General features: G+C 40.4%; 1 protein-coding gene across 5 annotated transcripts in view; it reads left to right on the top strand.

Moving 5' to 3' along the window:
* The window catches only part of LOC114568959 (cytohesin-4), a 70,747-nt gene that overhangs the window by 49,127 nt on the left and 745 nt on the right, over positions 1-20,875 (top strand). For 3 of the 5 annotated variants that reach the window (XM_028598650.1, XM_028598649.1, XM_028598651.1), the window contains exons 3-13: positions 2,582-2,664; positions 2,930-2,994; positions 7,262-7,328; positions 12,858-12,976; positions 17,067-17,147; positions 17,305-17,417; positions 17,771-17,919; positions 18,966-19,077; positions 19,194-19,270; positions 19,385-19,456; positions 19,679-19,827. In XM_028598650.1, the coding sequence (XP_028454451.1) occupies positions 2,582-2,664; positions 2,930-2,994; positions 7,262-7,328; positions 12,858-12,976; positions 17,067-17,147; positions 17,305-17,417; positions 17,771-17,919; positions 18,966-19,077; positions 19,194-19,270; positions 19,385-19,456; positions 19,679-19,827 (1,087 nt within the window). Of the gene's footprint in view, positions 1-2,581; positions 2,665-2,929; positions 2,995-7,261; positions 7,329-12,857; positions 12,977-14,992; positions 16,264-17,066; positions 17,148-17,304; positions 17,418-17,770; positions 17,920-18,965; positions 19,078-19,193; positions 19,271-19,384; positions 19,457-19,678; positions 19,828-20,875 lie in introns of those variants that run through there. The other 2 variants (XM_028598652.1, XM_028598654.1) reach the window with 2 other exon arrangements.

The raw sequence follows: 20,875 nt of genomic DNA on the forward strand, positions 1-20,875 counted from the left end.
GGATAGAACTCACTTTGCATTTTGTGGGTTACAAACACTTCATTCAGTACGTTTACATGCACACCAATATTCAACTATAATTACGAATATGACAATATTCCGAATTTGATACAGGTCATGTAAACAGCATATTCCGGTTGGATATTTCAAATAAAGCCTTTTTCCAAATATAGCATTTTCCGATTAAGACATGTGGGATATTCCGGTATTATTCGGGTGTTAGACATGTATACAGTGCATTTGGAATATGCATCTCAATCGGGCTTTTTACCGCAAGCTTGTGGTCAGCTCTGTCCGTTGCTATGGTTTCTGTACACAAACCAACCAGCCAACAGTTGGCAAGGCTGCAGACCCAATAAGAAGGAGAAACACAGCGACTTTTAAATATTATCAAAGACCAGAGGCCTGTACTACGAATCAAGATCAACATGCCCTGGATTTATTTCAGTTACCTGACTAACTAACCTAAGCCTAACAACCGCGGTCCCAAATAAGCTCTGTCACGACGGTGGTTAAAAACTAGTTCAATCAACCCAGGGTTTCCCAATCCAGTGACGCACGCGTTCACATAAAAGAGGCGGTGTTTGCACAGCTGACCAATCTCAAACATCTACCAGAAATATTCTACATTAGAAGAAGAAACCATAATTCTACATAAATATGAAGAACACAGACACGGTTTTACAGGCAAAACCATAGACTGTATATTAATGGACAACGCATCCGGTTCGGCGAAGTGCTGCAAATGCGAAAGTGCCTTAAACCTGCATTCTATCTGAATTCCAACAGGGGGCAAAAAAGGAGGTCGGTTTCTGTAAAAGTCTATGAGAAAGTGACCCACTTCTCACTTGATTTATTACCTCAGTAAACATTTTCATAATGATTTTATGGTCTCAATCGATAGTTTTAAGTCTTCTGCAACACAGAATGATGTTAATTTTTTGAATTATGGTCGGCGATAAAGCAGGGGGTGTTTTAGGGCGTGGTTATGATGTGATTGCCAGTGAAAGTGTGTAACGTAACGTAGAGTGTAAGGGCTCCTCCCTCACTCCTCCCTCTCGTATAAAATTGTCACATCCGCAAACCAGGATGGCTGTGCCCGTAACGGCAAACTCGACGACGGATAGCAGATCTCCACAAACCAATGGGTGACGTCACACATGCGCTGTCCATTAATATACAATCTATGGGCAAAATGCAATAAAGTCGCTGCTTCCTAACAGGAAGGAAAGCTGGCAAAAAAAGCAGACGCTGTTATGTGTAAATCACAACTTATAGTGCTTATCAATATCACTTCTCCATCAGTCAGGCACAAGATCTGGCCATAATTACACTTGTGCTTTCCATAAAATGTCATTGCTTTCGCCTATTATGTCAGTTGCAACACTGGCAGTGGTAAACAATCGTGAGAGCAAATAAATAATATAAAAAGATAATTCAAACCGATGTGCGCATTGGCAAGAAGAAGCCGACAAATAACCTATACATAATTCCCTCCGCTTAAAATCTATATCTTTCATAAAAATACCCATCAGAGAATGTTAATGGGTTGTCGGTCTCTAAATGTTTTAACTTTTTCTCTCTCCGCGCACCAAGCTCCACCGGATCTTCTAAGAATGGTGACGCTGTTATCAATGGAGTATTGATTGGTCAGTAGGCGGTGCTTTTACACGGGTTGATCTCTAATCTCCAACATAACCTGGTCCCGACCAGGTTAGGTGTTCAGCATAAGTCACCACAGCGATTTTACCCGGTAACAAGTGATCCACCGTCGTGATACACAAAATTGGGTTGAACCTGAAGTTACCTTGTTAACTCCAAATCTTGCTTTGTACTACAGGCCTCTGGATATCAACAGGTTCTTGGATATGCGCAAACATCGCTACACCGACCTTTTCAAGAAGCTGGTTGAAGGAATGAAAGAGGGACGCTGTGTTTGCACGGTCCAAAAAGTCTGCCGCCTCTGATAAACTTTGAAAAAAATTCTGTTTTGCACGGCTACATGTAAACGGGAATATTAGTGGAATACTCACTTTCATTAGCCATGTAAACAGCTTAGTCGGATTATCGTCTTTTTTGGAATTAGGGCAAAAACCGGAATATTATGTGCATGTAAACGTAGTCACTGATGTTGACTTAAGTATCTTGTATGTTTTGCTTTTATGATGAACAGATTTTTTTTCATATTTTACTACATATTTTTGACAGTTCTGTTTTTGTATCATTTGAGACCTGTGATACACTATAATCAAAACTTATCTCACTATTATTATGCTGCAAATTCCTGTACCAACCAACCCACAAATTATGATGACTTGTTCTTTAAAGGCCCCAATGCACTCAGAGTCAACTTGATTTACTAAAAAGAGGAAGAGACACAGCTATTTTCAGCCTTTTCCTTCTCTCATTCAATGGAGGATGAAGTTGTGATGCATGCTGGTCTGTGAAAGCGAGCGTAGGCGTGAAGGAGCTTGTCAAGACAGTCCACAGTGCTACATGTCTACTGACTGTTTCACCAAGTATATGCCACCTTTCTGAAATGTACTCGTGTCCGTGCTAATGCCTGTTTCTCACCACACAGCTCCACCAAAACTCCCCCCAGGAGAGAGGGGGCAGGGTGAAGGCATCAAGATTCACAAGTGTGAATTGCTGGATGACATTCAGGTACTGTGGTGAATATATTCCCTCCAAGGTTTTGCATAAAAATCCCTCATTATTCTTCTGAATGCACCCACTCCTGGAGGCCTCAGCAGAGCTTTTGACAGCACACAAAGGCATTTCATTCACCAACTTTTAATTGAGATATGAAGGCATTTGAAGGTTGGGGCCTGAGTCATCTACCATTGAGTCTACGGCTATATGTGATGTAATGACAAACCTTGGTACCAAACTTACATCACTGCTCTTCTTTCTCAACTCCCTCTCTCAGAAGCTGAGAATGGAGATTAATCACGTCATGCCAGAAATCCACAGCCCTGAACCAAAGGAGCAGAAGTGAGTATATGAGCTTTTTTTTTTTAAAGCAGCTTCTGTGTCAGCACGGCCTTTGGCTCTTATTTATGTGACACCAGCAGACTCCCCCCTCCACACGTTATGCTCAATTTGACAAAGTCATACGTAGCTTTGTTGTGATTTTTATTTAAGTCACAAGCCAAAATAGTTTCCATTACATGCTGCCTCTGCAGTTTAATCTTTAAACCTGCTACTCAAACCTTTTTCCAAGATGTTTTTTTTCATGAAAGTACGTCACATACAGCAGTGGTTTCCTACCATTTTTGTACCCACAGCCCTGTCAGAGTAATTCAAGTCCATGTAACCAATTCAACCATTTATTCATTAAGCTAACTACTTAAGCTAACATGACACACGTTTATCGGTTAGCTACTATAACCTACTACTGTAACTATTTCAACTGTTGATCCATTTGCTAAATATTTAAAGCTATGTAAACTGTTTATCCGTTAGCTAACCAATTCAACTATTATCCATGACTTTTAGCTATTTTGACATCCACTACTTTAGGCTAACCATTTGAACTGTATATCATTATTTTTTTAACTGTCTATCACCATTTTAGTTATCAATTTCAACCATTTCAACCATCCCTTTTTCCAACTTATCTGCTTGATCGCTTGCTAACTATTTTTCATGCACTCTCAACACATTGTTCAGTAGTTCCAGCTGACTCAATATGTGGATTTTTTTATTCAAATTGTAATTTTATGTTATTTTTAAATGAGTTGATCTATTCACAATATTTCCACGTAACCCCAAGTAACTGCAGAAGTAGCCTACCGCCTGGGATATAAGCACCCCTAGATCTACGGAGGATAAAGTGTATCATACTGCAGCTCTGAGCGTAACAAGCAGTTACTGAGTACTGTGACAGAAATTGTAAATATAGTCTCGTGATATATTGAGAATAAGTGCGTGTGGTCATCTAACTACACGTTTGGACTTCCTGTTGCTTTTGCCACTGCTTTCAGTAGGTGCAAATAATATTACAGTATGTCAGTGGTATGACACTGCATTTTGTTTATAACTGTGTTACTGGCATGATAACCACAGTTTCTCAGAACTGCTGACCCCACCCTAAAACCCCAACACCCACCACTTCATAAAATACACCCTATCGAAGGTTTATTTTAATAATTCATTGAAAATGATTTGATGACCATTTTGATTATCAAAATACCAAATACCCTAACCTTCAATAGGCTGTTTCATAGCATTAGCATTTAAATAATTTAAACTACGGGCCAGGTAAAATAAATACTCTGATTAGGGCTGTGACGGTATAGTATTTTTCTTATCGCGGTGATGAAGCATATCACCGCGGTATGGCGGTTAACCACAAGAGTAGCGTAAGTTAGAGCGAGAATGGCAGGGGGCCTTAAGTGATTAACGTCAGTGCCTGTGTGGAGAGTGAGCGGTAACGGAGAGTAGCGTATGAGTGCCGCTGTGAGGAAAAGCGAGAGGAAAAAGAGATAGCAAAGATGATGTAAAGTAAACAATAAAACAACAAGCTTGAGCTTCTCAAGACACAGTGGCTTTATCTGTTGTCAATACTGCCGGTAAAGTGAATGGCGTTACCCCCGAAAAACATCGGCTTAACCCATAGCACAGTGTTTCCATTTCAGCTCAAGTCTTTACTGTGTTTTGCTGTCATTTATGGCCACTCTGCTTTCTCTCCTCTCCGTTGATCTATTCCACAGACAGTTCAGAAAGCTCTATTGTCAATAAAGTAAAAAGAAAAAAAAAAAAGGTTTGCCGACCGTGCCAAGGGCAGACACTTCACAGCACAGCGGTCTTAGCAGCTGAGCAGACAGAGTGCTCTGTCTAAGATAACCAATATAAGCTGCTCTGTTTAGGCTACAAAACGTGCATGCAGGCTGAGATTCAACCGTTCGGTTTTGTCAGGATTAAGCTATATAAGCAGAAGGAAACTCCGCTAGCTGCTAGGCTAATGTGCAATGGTAAACACTGCAGCGTTAACGTTAATGTGTCCACGTCCACCTCAGCTCAATGGACTGTCCATCCTCATGTGCAAAGCTGAAGTGACGGGCAACTTACGTTTTTTTTTCTCCCCATAAACTCTTGAATGTAGGATAGAACAGTCGATGAGGGAAACTACACAATGATTATTGCTTTCATTATATGTCATATCACACAATATCTGTTCTCCTGTAACTTTTTTTTTAAATGGTGATGGCGGTGATGACGTCATGACCGCGGTAGTGGCACGTCACCGCCGGTATTGCGGTGATGCGGTTACAGTGGGGGAAATAAGTATTTGACCCCTTGCTGATTTTGCAGGTTTGCCCACTTACAAAGAATGCAAAAATCTACAATTTTAATCATATGTACATTCTAACAGTGAAAGACAGAATCCCAAAGAAAATTCCAGAAAATCACATCATATGAATTTATTAAAATTGATAACCATCTGATGAGGAAAAACAAGTATTTGACCCCCTGGACAAACGGCATGTTAATATTTTGTAGAAAAGCCATTATTGGCCAGCACAGATGTCAAACGGTTTTTATAGTTGGTGACAAGGTTTGTGCACATTTCGGCAGGGATGTTGGCCCACTCCTCCCTGCAGACAGCCTCCAAATCATTCAGGTTCCGAGGTTGTCGCCTGGCAACTCAATTTTAAGCTCCCTCTAAAGATTTTCAATTGATTCAGGTCTGGAGACTGGCTAGGCCACTCCAGAACCTTGATGTGCTTCTTCTTCAGCCACTCTTTTGTTGCTTTGGCGGTGTGCTTAGGGTCGTTGTCGTGCTGAAACACCCATCCTCGACCCATCTTCAGCTCTCTCACTGAGGGAAGGAGATGTCGGCCCAGAATTCCACAATACATGGCCCCGTCCATCCTCCCCTCAATACGATGGAGTTGTCCCGTCCCCTTGGCTGAAAAGCACCCCCAAAGCATGATGTTGCCACCACCATGCTTGACGGTGGGGATGGTGTTCTTTGGGTTGTACTCGGTGTTCTTTGCCCTCCAAACACGACGAGTTGAGTTGAGGCCAAAAAGTTCTTTTTGGTCTCATCTGACCACATCACCTTCTTCCAGGCCTCTTCTGAGTCGTCCAGGTGGTGAATGGCGAACTTCATGCGGGCCTGTACATGTTTCTTCTTGAGAAGGGGGACCTTGCGTGCGCTGCAGGATTTCAATCCATGACGGCGTAGTGTGTTACCAACCGTTTCTTTTGTAACTGTGGTCCCAGCTGCCTTCAGTTGATTCATCAGTTCCCCCCTTGTGGTTTTGGGATGATTCCTCACCGTTCGCATGATCAGGGACACCTCACAAGGCAAGATCTTGTGTGGAGGCCCAGACCGAGGGAGGTTGGCGGTGGTGTGGTGCTTCTTCCATTTCCTGATAACTGCACCGACAGTTGATCTTTTCTCTCCAAGTTGCTTTCTGATTCTCTTGTAGCCCATCCCAGCCTTGTGCAGATCAACAATCTTGTCCCTGATGTCCGTAGAAAGCTCTTTGGTCTTGCCCATGGTGGTGATCTTGGATGCTGGTTGTTTGGGTGTTGACAAGTGTCTTTTATACAGGTAACGAGGTGAGGCAGGTGTATTTGATGTAGACAATTGGTTTGGATTGGGGCTGTGTCTTAAAGAAAGACTAACTGGCTTGTAGGAGCCAGAATACTTGCTGTTTGTCCAGGGGGTCAAATACTTGTTTTTCCTCATCAGATGGTTATCAATTTTAATAAATTCATATGATGTGATTTTCTGGAATTTTCTTTGGGATTCTGTCTTTCACTGTTAGAATGTACATATGATTAAAATTGTAGATTTTTGCATTCTTTGTAAGTGGGCAAACCTGCAAAATCAGCAAGGGGTCAAATACTTATTTCCCCCACTGTATTGTCACAGCCCTAACTCTGATGATGTCATTTTCAGCCTCAGTAACTTGAATGTTTTGAGTTTGACGTTTCTTTATTATTGCATGTAATGTAAAGGTCCAAACATACAGTATGTAAAGTAAACCGATTGTACATGAGACAAAGCAAAAACACAGTTTGCATATGTAGTATACAGCATATAATATAATAAAAGTAAATTGTCCAATTTGCTTCCTTCTCCTTCTTTTCTGCTTTCTTTTTAAAACAAAAAAAGAAACAAGCACATTTTCAACATTTGTTGTTTGTCATTTCATTTGTTATTGAAACAAATACAAACTTATTATTTAAAAAGTCTGTGCAGTATGTTAATTTATAATGAAAATTTGTTTTTCTTTTGTTGTAGTAAAAATGTTGTGAGGAACAGGAGATTCATACGAGGGAAAAAGAAATTCAACATGGACCCCAAAAAAGTGAGTTTACATTGTATTTTTGGGTCTATAAACAGGAAAAATTGAATTTAATGGATAGTTGATTTCTTGCTCTGATAGTATAACATGTTTTAGGCGTGTCTTAAAACTCTAACAGGCAGGTGTTTGTGCACCTGACCAACACACAGTACCTTTTAGAGATTTCTAAGTGTGTAACATCATCCTTTGGTTCAGACTTGCTACATGGCATTTGATTTAAAGGCTTTAAGTGCAAACACAATGTTACTCTGAGTCCCAGTAAAGGTACACTAGGTGTAATCGTACTTTCACTGACTTCAGTTCCTCTGGATCTGAAGGTCAACAGCCAGATGACAGCGAATTTAACTCCACACAGAGCGGATGTGGATTTCAGTGTGTGTGTGTGTGCGTGAGTGTGTGTGTGAGAGAGATATGCAGAAATGCAAACTGTGCACAGACGCAGAGGATGACTGAATAGCGAGAAAAACCACATCCTGTTCCCTGAAGTGGTGCAGAAGCGCGACCTCCGTCTTTTTCGTTTGCTTCCTCTTTGCGTCCGCTGTTCAAAACTGAATCTCTCGGCTTGTGACCGCTCTGAGCTCAGGCCTCAGGACATGTACGAGTGGGAGGATGAGAAGTTTTAAGACTTATTGAGGTTAAAGGTATCTTTTAAGTGCAATTGATTCGTGAAGAACTACTCAGCCGGAGTACACACTCAGAAGAAAGGGTCATCTTTTGAAGTTCTAGCTCTGAGATTTAGAAATTACAGCATGCAATATTTATTCAACCTTTCTCATCTTCTTTCTCTAGTGAGTAATGACGACAGTGACTCAAAAGGAGAAGAAGAAAACTTTCTTGATGTGTGATATGACTTGTGTAGCAGTGCTGATAATTAGAGGTTGAACAATAGTGGATTTTACCGATACCGATAGCTAGGTTGGGCCGTATTTGCCAATAACCAATTAATCGACTGATAGTATTTAGAATTGATACTGGATAAAACAGTTGACAAAATACATAATTTTTTTCTAAAAAGACTAGACGCTTTTGCCAATAATCAAAATAATAATGTCATATTTATTGATATTATACCCACAGCAATGCTACACAAGCATGTGTGTTGTCTAAAACAGTTCTCCTACATATTTGGAGTCATCCAGTGCAAAAATAAAGTATTATAATTCATATAAAAGGACAAACATTACATTTCTTCAAAAAAGGCCCAAATGTATGCCAAATCTCAAAACAGTGACGCCATTCTTCTCTGTAGAATGGTTTAGACCTGATGTGGTCCTACCATAGACAGTATATAATGGACCAATAGAAGCACTTTTCCGGTGATGGCCAGCTTTACTGCGCAGCCTCCAACTGAGAGAATGTGACGTGAGCAACGTGTATGAAAGTTATAAGTCTTCTGGTAGCTGTGCCAAGAGAAATCTCAATCATTCCCAATCTTACAGATACGGAGACTATAGGTGTATGTAAGGAGATAACATGGGCACAGGCTAATTATTGATCACTAACATGCTAGTTAACATTAGTAATTAAACCTAAACATCTCATGTAAGTCGAAACTGCCTGCGAGCTTCTCCTGTACTATACGGTAATTCCTCTACTATGCGACAGTAAGTCACTTGGTTATGACACAATCGGTAGCCTATTTTTACAAAAACGTCTGCTACGGAGCCATAACGTGAGGTACAAGGTAATGGAGCCTTTTATACATTGTCGTGTTTCTTTGGAACTAAACAACGGACAAATAGAGTCTTTAAACGCTTCAGATGTAAAGTTATTCGCAGTCAAGTGACGTAAAAAAAAAATGGCGGTCAGCGGAATGCTAACAGGAGGTGATGGCCAGTTAGCAACAAAATGGCGCCATGATGGCTCGAGTTCTGAAGCGAAGCTTACCCCCTTGGGTCCTACTCAGATTCTAGTCAGAATGTGAGTCTGAAACTGCTCCATTGGGCTGTGATTATGGGGCGTGTTCCAACCGAACCAGGAAAAAAAAATGCCTCTGCATTCATTGGATAGACCTACAACCAATCAGAGCAACGGAACTCAACTCAACTGTCAACAGAACTCAACACTGTGTATCGTCTCCTTAGCAACCACTCTTTGCACAGTGCATTCGTTCTAACTTCCGACTTTTAGACTTTTTTGAAGCTGGATATATCATTTGTTGCGTGTAAATATAAATGTGGATAACGTTAATGATAGTGACATGCTTGCTACAGTCGCATTTCTAGAGATGAATTGGCAAAAACACGTTTCACTATTTCAATGAGTCACAGCTTTGTTCTAGCGCTGCTGGGCGCTCTCTCTCTCTCTGTCTCTCCACCATATAACGCTCTCTCTCTCCAGTCTCTCTCCATGTCTCTCCACCTTATAACGCTCTCTCTCTCCAGTCTTTATCTCTCTCCACCATATAACGCTCCTTCTCTTCAGTCTCTCTCTATCTCTCTCCACCATATAACGCTCCCTCTCTTCAGTCTCTCTCTATCTCTCTCCACCATATAACGCTCTCTCTCTTCAGTCTCTCTCTATCTCTCTCCACCATATAACGCTCCCTCTCTTCACTCACTCTCTATCTCGCTCCACCATATAGCTAGCTAAGGCCACCGTGCTTTCGGGCAGTTGTTGATGCTCCTCCGCTGAGCATTTTAAAATGACTGCGCTGTCGATTCTCCAGCGGCAGCCACTAGACGGATCGTGGACGATTTGGGTCGGACTTGCGTTTATTTTTGTCAGTGTTTAACCGCTTGAGGTTAGTTAGCCTACTACTAATGTTTAGCGTCATCTCAGCCTCGAAAGCAAACAAACATACTGTTGTGCTGTTCTTTCTCTACTAATGCAGCATATATTCAACAAATTAATAACTGTATAATGATATGACAAAATGTACTGTATACCTTTTTGCTTTCGAGGCTTTAAACGTGCATCTGATGTCAGCCTTCTCCGCACAGCATGTGCACTCCGTGCAGCGCGCAGTAACATGTGTCAAAAATAAACAACACGAGGCATCAGTGATAGTTTTTATTTTGCCTCTAGAGGCCGCTATTGTAATGCATGATGCCAGCAGACCCTTCTCAGCTCTCGTGTACTGTGTAATGAATGACAGCGTGTGCTTCTCAGCCGCTCCAGCAACGGACGAAACCAGGAAAAACTATCTGTATGGTTTTTTGCCGATAACGATAGTTCCACCAATCAACTATCGGTGCCGATTAATCGGCAAAACCGATGAATCGGTCGACCTCTACTGATAATAATTTAGCTTTGCCACAGCAAGCTTTGGCATAAAAGCTTGCTGTGGTACTTATTCCTGTCCTGTAAGTTTAAAGACACATATAAAACCTTTGATTAAATGACTGACCATTTAAACTTTAATCAAAGCCAAATGGGCCAGATTGAACCCTTAAAGCTTTAGTGCGTACCTTTTTGATATTAATGAACGTCCGTAAGCCATTGCAAAATGAGTTGCTACAAAGCTAATCAAGACTATCGGCTCCACAAAACTCCCTGTATTTCTCAGCGTGTCGTCCGGCAACTTTCGCGCACAGAAAGTCACTCGAGTGAAGACAATTACCTCTTCTGAAGAGTCCATCATGTTTTTTTAATCCTCCGTGTCCTCCTTGTGTACTAGCAACTGTGTGGAGGAAGGCTGGGGCACGTGCGCGATCACAGAAGGCTTGTATCATGTCGACAGCCCTACAATTTTGTTGTCATTACTTAAAATTCCTCATGGGGGAGACAGAAACTATGCACTATAGCTTAACAACCGCTACACTACATAAAACATAAGTTTTTGTGTGTAAACATGACATTACTAATTTGCATGCTCCTGGGGGGTATTGTACAAAAGTAGAATTTAAAAATCCAGGATAACCAATAAAGCGAGGCTTGACCTAGTCTAATCTGTGCATCCTGGCTTGGTGCGTTTCACGACGGCCAAGCCAGGCTGAGGAGGAGCGACTAGGTCGAGCCAGGCTGAAGTAATTCGGATAGATGCACATTCACGGCTATGACAACGTGAAACACATTACTTGTGAAAAAGAAACGATCACAGACCGACTGAATGCGTAAGTAGCCTAAACATATACATTAACTGACCACTGCTCTGAACTGAACATTTGCACAAATGAACAGTTGTACTCTTTGTCTTCAAAGTGGGGAGAAGACAGCCTAATGTTATGCAGGGAATATACCATGAAGATCAATTACAACCACTAATCTACAATGCTAGAATAGGCCTATGATGCGTACATATCTCTCTCTGTCTCTCCCTCTCTCTCGTACGGGCTAAAATATAAATTACTTAAGTCATATTAACTTCCTCTGCTCGCTTTTCAGGCAAAGTGTACAACAGTTCGTTTGTGTAAATAATTAGCCTTACTCCTTGAATGGTATAATTTAAGAGCAGTAGTTCGTACATGTATATTTTTAGACTATCATTCAGTCGGTCCACTTCTGCAATGCTCTTTCTCAGGTTTTTTTTTTTATTATTTCTTTTCCCGTTTTTTGTTTCCTTCTTTACATATTATATGCTTTGCTTCCTCCTATATATCAACATAGAAAAGACACTGAAGAAATTCGATTGAAAACCAGAAACTATAAAAGATAATTAAGTGATAAATTGAATGCACACTGTAAACATGACTGCAACACAGTGTATTCATCAGTTATTCTTCCCCTCAGCAAAATATAAGGGCAAAAACCATTGAGATGTCCTCTCCCTGTGGTTTCATGAATGTACAGTAGCCTACAACACTATATAGTTACTGGTCCAGTGAACTAAGACTATGATTAAGGAGGATTGTACAATAAGGATAGGTTTTTGTAATTGTACATTCCTCCCAAATTGCAGTTCACTGGAGAGAGCACACATTGTTTGCTAAGAATGCCAAATTAAATGCACATGGAAGAGGAACATACATAATCCTTTGTTAAAGAATACAAAAATAAATAAATCATCTAAAATAATTAAAGGTGTATTGGTCTATGACCAGTCTGCCATTGTTACAACCACTAACCCGTGTATAGCACTTTATATATTGTCCTTCAACACAGACTTCATTTAAAAACACATTTGCAACTGTATCAGCCTTTTCTAATCATCTCTGCCAACTGCCATAAAATATTCACCAAACTTCTAACAATATGAACAGCAGTTTTCAAACAGCAACATAACAGTAACAAAGACTGTCACGTGAATAATTATAAAAATAATGGTCACAACTTTAAATAATAATAGTGCTTAACTGAACAACAATATGCACCTGTTGTATTTTAATGCAGGCTGATAATAATAAGGTAAACCCACTGCTGAGTGAACAGAAAAGTCTCCTGGCTGTTAGCCTGATCGGGACCAGGCTAGCTGCACAGAATAAATCTTCATGGTAACTTAGGTGCCTCTGCTTTTGTGAAACCGAGTCAAGGCTAAATTCATCCAGGATAACTGGAATATCCCGGCTTAATCCCTTATCCTGGTTTTGTGCAATACCCCTCTGGTTTCCAAATACTTTAAAAATCCTACTCCTGCCCTTCTTCTTCCTTCAGGGTGTCCATTACCTGGTTGAAAATGACCTCCTGGAATGGCGAGCAGAGTCGGTGGCCGAGTTTCTTTACAAAGAGGAGGGACTGAACAAGACCGCCATCGGCAACTTCTTGGGAGAAAGGTACAGTATGCACAAAAGTAGTCTGGATCAACGGACGTACATTTCCAGGATAAAGGCTCATGCACCAGATGTCAGGCTTTGCCCCTCATCTTCCGTTCTCTGCTTGATGCCGCTCCTAAAATCCCTTCACAACGGGAAACAACAAACTAGCAAGCTACACACTGAAAATGGCAAGTTTTGAAGAAAATTTGGATCGTGCAACAAGGCAGTCCTGCTTGGTACTTTCGGTAAATGATTGTAAAGATTTACAAAGAATATGTTTACGGCTTTAACTGGGACGTTTGGGACCAATGGTGTAAGGATAGCTGTGGACGAAGTACACACGGCAATTCACTGGTGAGAGCAAATTACGTTTACGCTACTGTATTTTTAAAAATATTGTATGTGGCGTTTTCTTTTGCACGGTACATGTGTTCCACTAGAACAAGTTCTTTCAGAGACTATTTTGCAGAGCCACTGCCCCTGTGTCCGGAACTTATTGCCGTCGCACAATATGATTGTGATTGGTTTAAAGAAATGCAAACAACCCAGAGCGTTTTTTTTCCTATTCCAGAATGTGTGTGTGGTGTAGCCAGATCTTACTCCACGCCCTGTGGAGGTAGGTCTGACAATGCAAGACTAGCACACAAGTGATCTGGGTAGGAACATGTGGATGTCACTTGGACGCAGAGTAAAGTCAAAGCTGAAATATACTCTGATGCCAAATTGAGACAAGAAGCTGGTCTTCATAAAGAGGCAGGAAAAAAGCTAAATAATTAATTTAGATCACCAACCAGACAACGGCAGCGGTGGAAGAAGTACTCAGAAACCCTTTACCTTAAGCAAAAGTACTGGTGCAACAATGTAGAAATAATTAATTTTAAATTAAAGTCCTGCATTCAAAATCCTACATAGTAAATGTTCAGAAGTATTATCAGCCAAATGTAAAAAACTATCAAAAGGACTATTATTATATATGACATCATTAGATGTTTAAGACTGGTGCATCAATGTGAGAGCAGCATGTTAATGTAGCTGCTCAAGGTGGAGCTACTGTTAACTACTTAGTTAGCTATTTTAGTCCAGCTGTTCCCAACCTAGGCATCAGGCCCCTCCTAAGGGTCACTAGATAAATCTGAGGGGTTGCAAGGTGATTAATGGGAGAGGAAAGAAGAAGAAACAAAGTCCTGCATTTACAATGTAATACTTTTTGGGACTTTTGTGAGAAATTGGATCATTTTAATTCTTTGGGACTCAAAACGTTATTTACTGTAAATAAAACCATGCCAGAAGTTTAGAGGGAACATGTCTCTTTGATGGAACTGATACCAACTTACAGACATCTGAAACATGCCTTGACTAGACACTTGTTTTTTTGAGTCACAAGCCAAAACGGTTGGGAAACGCTGCATGGTTTATATGTAATATAATATGTAATATGTATTTCAGGCTTTTTATGTAGAATCTTAATTACAAAGTCACTAAATCTGTCAAATCATTTCTGTATAAAGTAGCATACTGAAATAAACTGCAAAATGCAGGACATTGTTACTTTCCATCACTGAATAAGCTAGGGCTGCAGCTATTGATTATTTTAGTAGTCAAGTATTTTACCGATTGTTTCAGAATTATTTCAGTATCAGTAACAGTATCAGTTAGCATCAAGATGTTGGGTCTGGGAACTCACCATTGACAGGGCTCAATCCGAGGGGCGGGATAAACGGTTGTCTTTCAAATTCCCTCTGCACGTAATAGGATAGCGCTACAACCAGGCAGAGCAACGAAGAAGGTAGTGAAGGTAGTTGATAGATTAAACTTTTGCCATATCCGGTCGGCAAAACTCCGAACACATCTTCCTTATTTAAGAATGACTTCAGCGCCTCTTTGTTCTTTTATCAAAGAAAAGCTTAACTCCAAGTCTTGGAGTCCAGAAGACCACTGTTCCCAGCAGCCATAAGCCCGCCAACGGAGAGACCCCCCTGGCTGCAAATTAAATTTGCTGGGGTGCGTCTAGATTTCTAGGTATCAGTAACAACAATAGTAAAATAATACAAAAGAGAGGTTTCCTTTTTTAGAAAAAGCTACATTTGTATTGCCTAAATAACAGGGATGGATGCTAATATTTTAAGCACTAACCGCATGGGCCACCAAGCCCCTTATTCTGTTGGCCCAAATACATTTTTGGTGGCCCGAATGTAAATCTTTTTCGCCCCCTTCTCCTTCTTGCCTCATGGCTCTTTACACTGGATATGCAAAAGAGCTGTTCACTGAGCCCAGGTGATAGTGACTGTACAAAGCTTACAGCAGGGCTATTCAACTACACTCTTCAGGGGGGACACATTTCCTGAAGGCTAATACTGAGTGAGGAGATAGACCAAGCCAAAGATCATTTATACTAAGCAGACATCACCGGCATGGTCCGATGACGTCATTCACGTGCATATTAAGTAGCCATGAGGTTAACCGCTCCATGGGGGAGGGGCTGGTTTGTCTCAGGCAGCAGCTAAGTTTACAATAATTTGTAAAAATTTCAAGATTAAACAGTTAGACTACAAACCGACAGCTTTCGCTTTTTAGTTTGTTTATAAAACATCTCTATTTGCAAAGTAGCATGCTGTAGTTGTGTAAAACAGCAAGGTGGACGTTACCTTTGTAACCCTTCGCAGTGTGTGGAGGATGGTCTGGAAAAGCGAGACTCGTTACCTTGTGTCGCGTAGAATGGATGAGTAGACTGGATGGTTTCTACTGACATGATGTAGCACTGACACCCTGTCATTGTGGTAAGCTAGTTTGATTTTACAACGGACACACTGTACAGAGTTTTTTTTTTTTTTTTTGCAGCTTAAAATGATCCCAAACATTGTGTCGTTTTCTCTTGCCTGTCTCTTCTCTTAGGCCCTCACTATTTTCGCGCTCTTCCTTCATTTTGTAATCTACGCCGTCAGTCTTGTGTCCACTGTCTATGGTCAGAAATTCTTTGCTATGGTCCAGCGCATACGTCAATGGTCCAGCGTCAGCCCGTTGTGCACTAGTAATAATCATCCGTGCGGAAACAGTGAGTCGTACAACGTTAGTTACATGAAGCTTCGAGGCAAATTATTTAGCATCGTTTCAGCCCTATAGGCAGCACACATTGTATTTCCAGATGTGTGTTTAAGTTCACTAAACGTTGTCCAGTGCTGCAAATCTTAATCTGATCCAGCTGACTAAGATCTCGATCGACATTTCAGTCACATATTTCTCATCTCTTCTTTGAAAGTAAACCGCGTCCATCGCTGAACACAGACAGTGCTGGAAGATGCAGAGTTGTGAGGAAATTGAATCTTGAATAACACCTGTATATACCTGGTCACTTGCTGTAGAATGCAGATGTGACATCAGATGTTACATTTTTCAGGTCCAAAATCTGACAGGAACCTTTCTGATTCTGGTACTCAAATATTTGATTTTGGGAGACTTTATAGGCCTACTTTTACTTTTATGTTTCAGTAGAAAACGTTGTTGTTTTTTGTTGTTGTTGCTCCTTTTTTGTTTTATAACCTTTTGCCCAACATGAAAATGTAAAATATCACAGTTCCCCTGAAATCTAGAAAAAAAAGATCAAGCTTGGTGACACAGTACACTGTATTATTATCTAGGGCAGTGATTACTTATTTTTACAAAAGGCTTTATAGATCAACAAATAATCCATAATAGTTCATAGATTACGTTTTAACAAATGTATACCTCTCAGAATCTGCAAATGTGTTTATTACATATTGAAAATCTTTCTAATTCATTTCTCTTGTTTTGTTTTTTCACATAACTAAGACTATAGAAGTGTAAAAAATAAATAAAGTCAATTTTTTAAGGGAAATACATCAGGGGGTCCCCTGTATCATATAAGGGTTCCTTGGCTGATAAAAAATGGAGAACCTCTGATAGAACGGAGAGACTTTAGTCAGCTTGGAGAGGATTATATCTATATCTTTAGCTCAGTTTTTCCATTTCACTGTTTTCAAACTGTCTGATCCCCACTTTTGTTCTTGTTTATTTATTGACCTTTTATTTTTAGAATGTACCTCCCATTTCAGGTATGATGATTGTTATTATTTTCTTGCCTTACTTACAGGGAGGAAATGCATCTGCAGACACTGAAGGCGTTTGTGGGCCTGCATGAATTCTCAGACCTGAATCTGGTGCAGGCGCTGAGGTTTGTTGTTCATAACTTTGAAAGTCAGCATGACATGTTGCAGCAGTTTTTACCTTTACTCTGGTTTAGTCCGATGTAGAAATCCTCTTCCTGCTTACCAGCATGTGTTTGACATTGCGTGAGTGAGTTTTTTTTTGACACCTCTGCGGTCTTGCAGGCAGTTTCTATGGAGCTTTCGTCTCCCGGGAGAAGCTCAGAAGATTGACAGGATGATGGAGGCGTTTGCAACTCGCTACTGCGACTGTAACCCAGGTGTCTTCCAATCCACAGGTAACAAAAACAACAAAGGCGATGTGTCTCGCCCGATTCACTTTCTCGGGCAGTCCAGGTTTCATTACTGTTAAATTAATTTCATAAAAGCCTCTCAAAGACAAGTTGTCCACTGTTTCCTGCTACAAAACAAGAGTGAAGCCACACTAACATATAATCTCTCCTTCACTGATCAAAGTAAAAAAGATAGTTCAGTTTAAGTGTTTTTGCTCAGGCAGCCTTCACAGATACATATTAATTTTAATGGGGGTAATTTACAGCTGAAGACAACTAACTGTGGTTTTCTGCATTCTGTGTGTGTGTGTGTGTGTGTGTGTGTGTGTGTGTGTGTTGTGTGCTTGTGTGTGTAACAGACACGTGCTACATCCTGTCTTTTTCCATCATCATGCTCAACACGAGTCTCCACAACCCTAATGTAAAAGACAAGCCCAGTCTGCAGCGGTTTGTTTCCATGAACAGAGGAATCAACCACGGGGAGGACCTGCCCACAGAGCTGCTCACGGTCTGCTACTATTACCAATACCAGTGTCTTAATAATGTCCTATTAATAATATCATAATAAACTCATGTTGGTCACTAAACTAATCAGAAAACAGTCATTCAAATACTGCTAACCTTTGTTAATTAGCAGGGTACAGCTGAGGCTGATGGAAATTAGGGATCGACCGATACTGTTTTTTCAAGGCAGATACCGATACCAATTTTTAGTAGTTAATGGAAGTGGGGGTAGAGGAAAAGTCAGATGATTAAAATTCATCCTCTGGGGAACATGAATGTATGTACTAAGTTGCATGGCAATCCATCTAATAGATATTGAGATATTTCAGTCTTGACCAAAGTGGCGGACAGACAGAACGACATCTTGAAAGCCACTACCAAGGCGAAGATAGAAACACACACACAGAAACTATCTTTATCTCTTTCTTCATTCTAAAATATAGAGCTCGAAGCAATTTTGCTTATTTAAAGGTCCCATGACATGGGGTGGAGGGCGGGGGTGTGGGACAACAATGATTGTCGGCATTATTTACAGTAAAGAGAGAAATTACTCAAAGTGAAGAGAATCTGAATCATTAAAATCCACAAATATAGTTCAGTTTCATTTTACTTGAGTGTTCCCATTTTGGGAGACCTTGTAGTTTCCATTCTGTTTCTACTTTTCTACTTTTTACAAATACCTAATACTAAACTTGAAATCCTCAGTGAAATATATCACTGCTAAAAACATTTAAAAAATCCTAAAATATTATCTATTAAGGTGGTCCAAAAAATGTTTTCATCTTGGTTACGCAATGCCTTGTATACACATCAGAAGAGAGGAATTGGAGATACGTTTTGGGGTACTTTTATTCTTTCATTATCTCCAATCTTCTGGATTTTCATTCTGACCATGGATGCTCGTCACAATGTTTATTTTTGAACATACTATCTGGTAGGCAAAATGGTCACTGCAGGGCTTTCCCAATGTGGATCTATCTATTTTTTCTGAGCAAAATTCCTCGAATCCATCAAAAATCAAAAACTAAAATGTTTTACATTCTCTTCCAGAAACTGTACGCGAGCATCCGCAGTGAGCCGTTCAAAATCCCAGAGGATGATGGGAACGACCTCACGCTGACGTTTTTTAATCCAGACAGAGAAGGCTGGCTCCTTAAAATCGGTGAGATGATGACGTTTGTACCACACAGACAATAATCGGAGTTATCTAAAAGGCTGTCAGAGGAAATTACAACTAAATCTTTTTTTTCGCTCTAAATTGTTTTTTTCTTGTTGAAGGTGGACGAGTTAAAACCTGGAAAAGGAGGTGGTTCATTTTGACAGACAGCTGCTTGTACTACTTTGAATTCACCACAGTAAGAATCTATCTTTACGCTGCTAAAAAATATACAAAATATGTAAATGTAAAACTTCCTACTGATGGTCAAAAGGTCAAATCTGTATTTAATATCCGTTTCCTCTTTCTGCAGGATAAAGACCCAATCGGGATTATTCCTCTGGAGAATCTGTGTGTCAGGAATCTACAAGACACAAACAAACCGGTAGAGTATCTTTTACTTTTGGGATCACCATTATGTAGGAGTGTTGAGCTTCAACACACAAATAATCTGCTAAAATGAATCATACAGCAGCTGCGGAATAAATTTCTAACACAAGTGCTCAAACAGTGAGTCACGAGGCTATCAGAAGACTAATAAAATAAACAGAAAGCATATGCACATTGTAACAGTGCCACATATGTGTCTGCTTGTGTGTTTGAACAGTATTGTCTGGAGTTATATAACCCCAAAGGACAAAAAATCAAGGCCTGCAAGACGGAGAACAAAGGCCGAGTGGTTCAGGGTAAACACCAGTCTTATAAGCTCAGTGCAGCCAGTGCAGAAGAACGGGACGCCTGGATAGAAGCGATCAGGTGAGAGCTGTCAATGGAGAACATGTGAGAGGCCACGTGTCCTCACTGAGCCGTGTTTGTCAAGGTTTAAGATAGAATAACACGTGATCACAGAGAGTTCAAACAAGCAACAAAGTCTGTCAGGATAAAAATCAGCTGACCTCCAAACCTTCACATTTGCCATCTTAAATCTGAAACTGCAGCTTAGTTTTACGGTTAGTTGTGCACCTGACTGGGTTTGGAGTCTCAGCTGGTTGCCCAGCAACTGCTCAGAGCCAAGAAATTCATGTTTGAAATTTATGTCATTTTTATACAAATCAGGTATGTACATATTAAAAAAACGAGATATAATGGGTTAATTGGTGAGATTTAAAGGTGGGTGTTTGGTTACGTTTGGACCAGTGTTTACGCTAAGCTCAGATAACTGCCTGATGGCTGTAGCTTCCTATCGAACAAACATGAGAGTGGCATCAATCTCTGTGAAGCTGTACTAAGGCACAGAGGTGCTTTAAGCCAAATGCTCACAGTGACAGTGCTAAGCAGGTTCACCATCTTAGTTTAGCAAATTTGGTTTATTTATTCATTTAGAAATTGTGGCATTTTTTAGTACTTTCTAACATTTTACGGACTCAGCCATTAATTGATTAAGTGAAAAATAATGAAGAGATGAATCAATAATGAAAACAATTAGTTGCAGCCCTAGCTATTGCAGCACTAGCCTATATCCACGGCGTTCCACTTCTGGGATTGCTCCGTTCCCGACGGAAAATCCGCTGGATTTCACTCTTTTTGGCCGGATGTCTGTTACCTTCCGCTTTCTTTGTGTTGTAATTTTTAACTTGATTCATGAGGACTATGGTTAACTGCTCCTCAGATCTCTGCAGGGTAAAATCCAGACAGCTAGCTAGACTATCTGTCCAATCAAACAATTTTTGAACGTATACCAAAACAAGTTCCTTCCCGAGGCTATTTTGCAGAGGCACCGTAGCTCTGCGCCTAGCACCGCCCAAGACTATAGGATTGGTTTAAAGAAATGCCAAAAAACCAGAGTACGTTTTTCTCCCAGACC

The sequence above is a fragment of the Perca flavescens genome, chromosome 15, assembly GCF_004354835.1.
Source record: "Perca flavescens isolate YP-PL-M2 chromosome 15, PFLA_1.0, whole genome shotgun sequence".
Taxonomy (NCBI): Eukaryota; Metazoa; Chordata; class Actinopteri; order Perciformes; family Percidae; genus Perca; species Perca flavescens.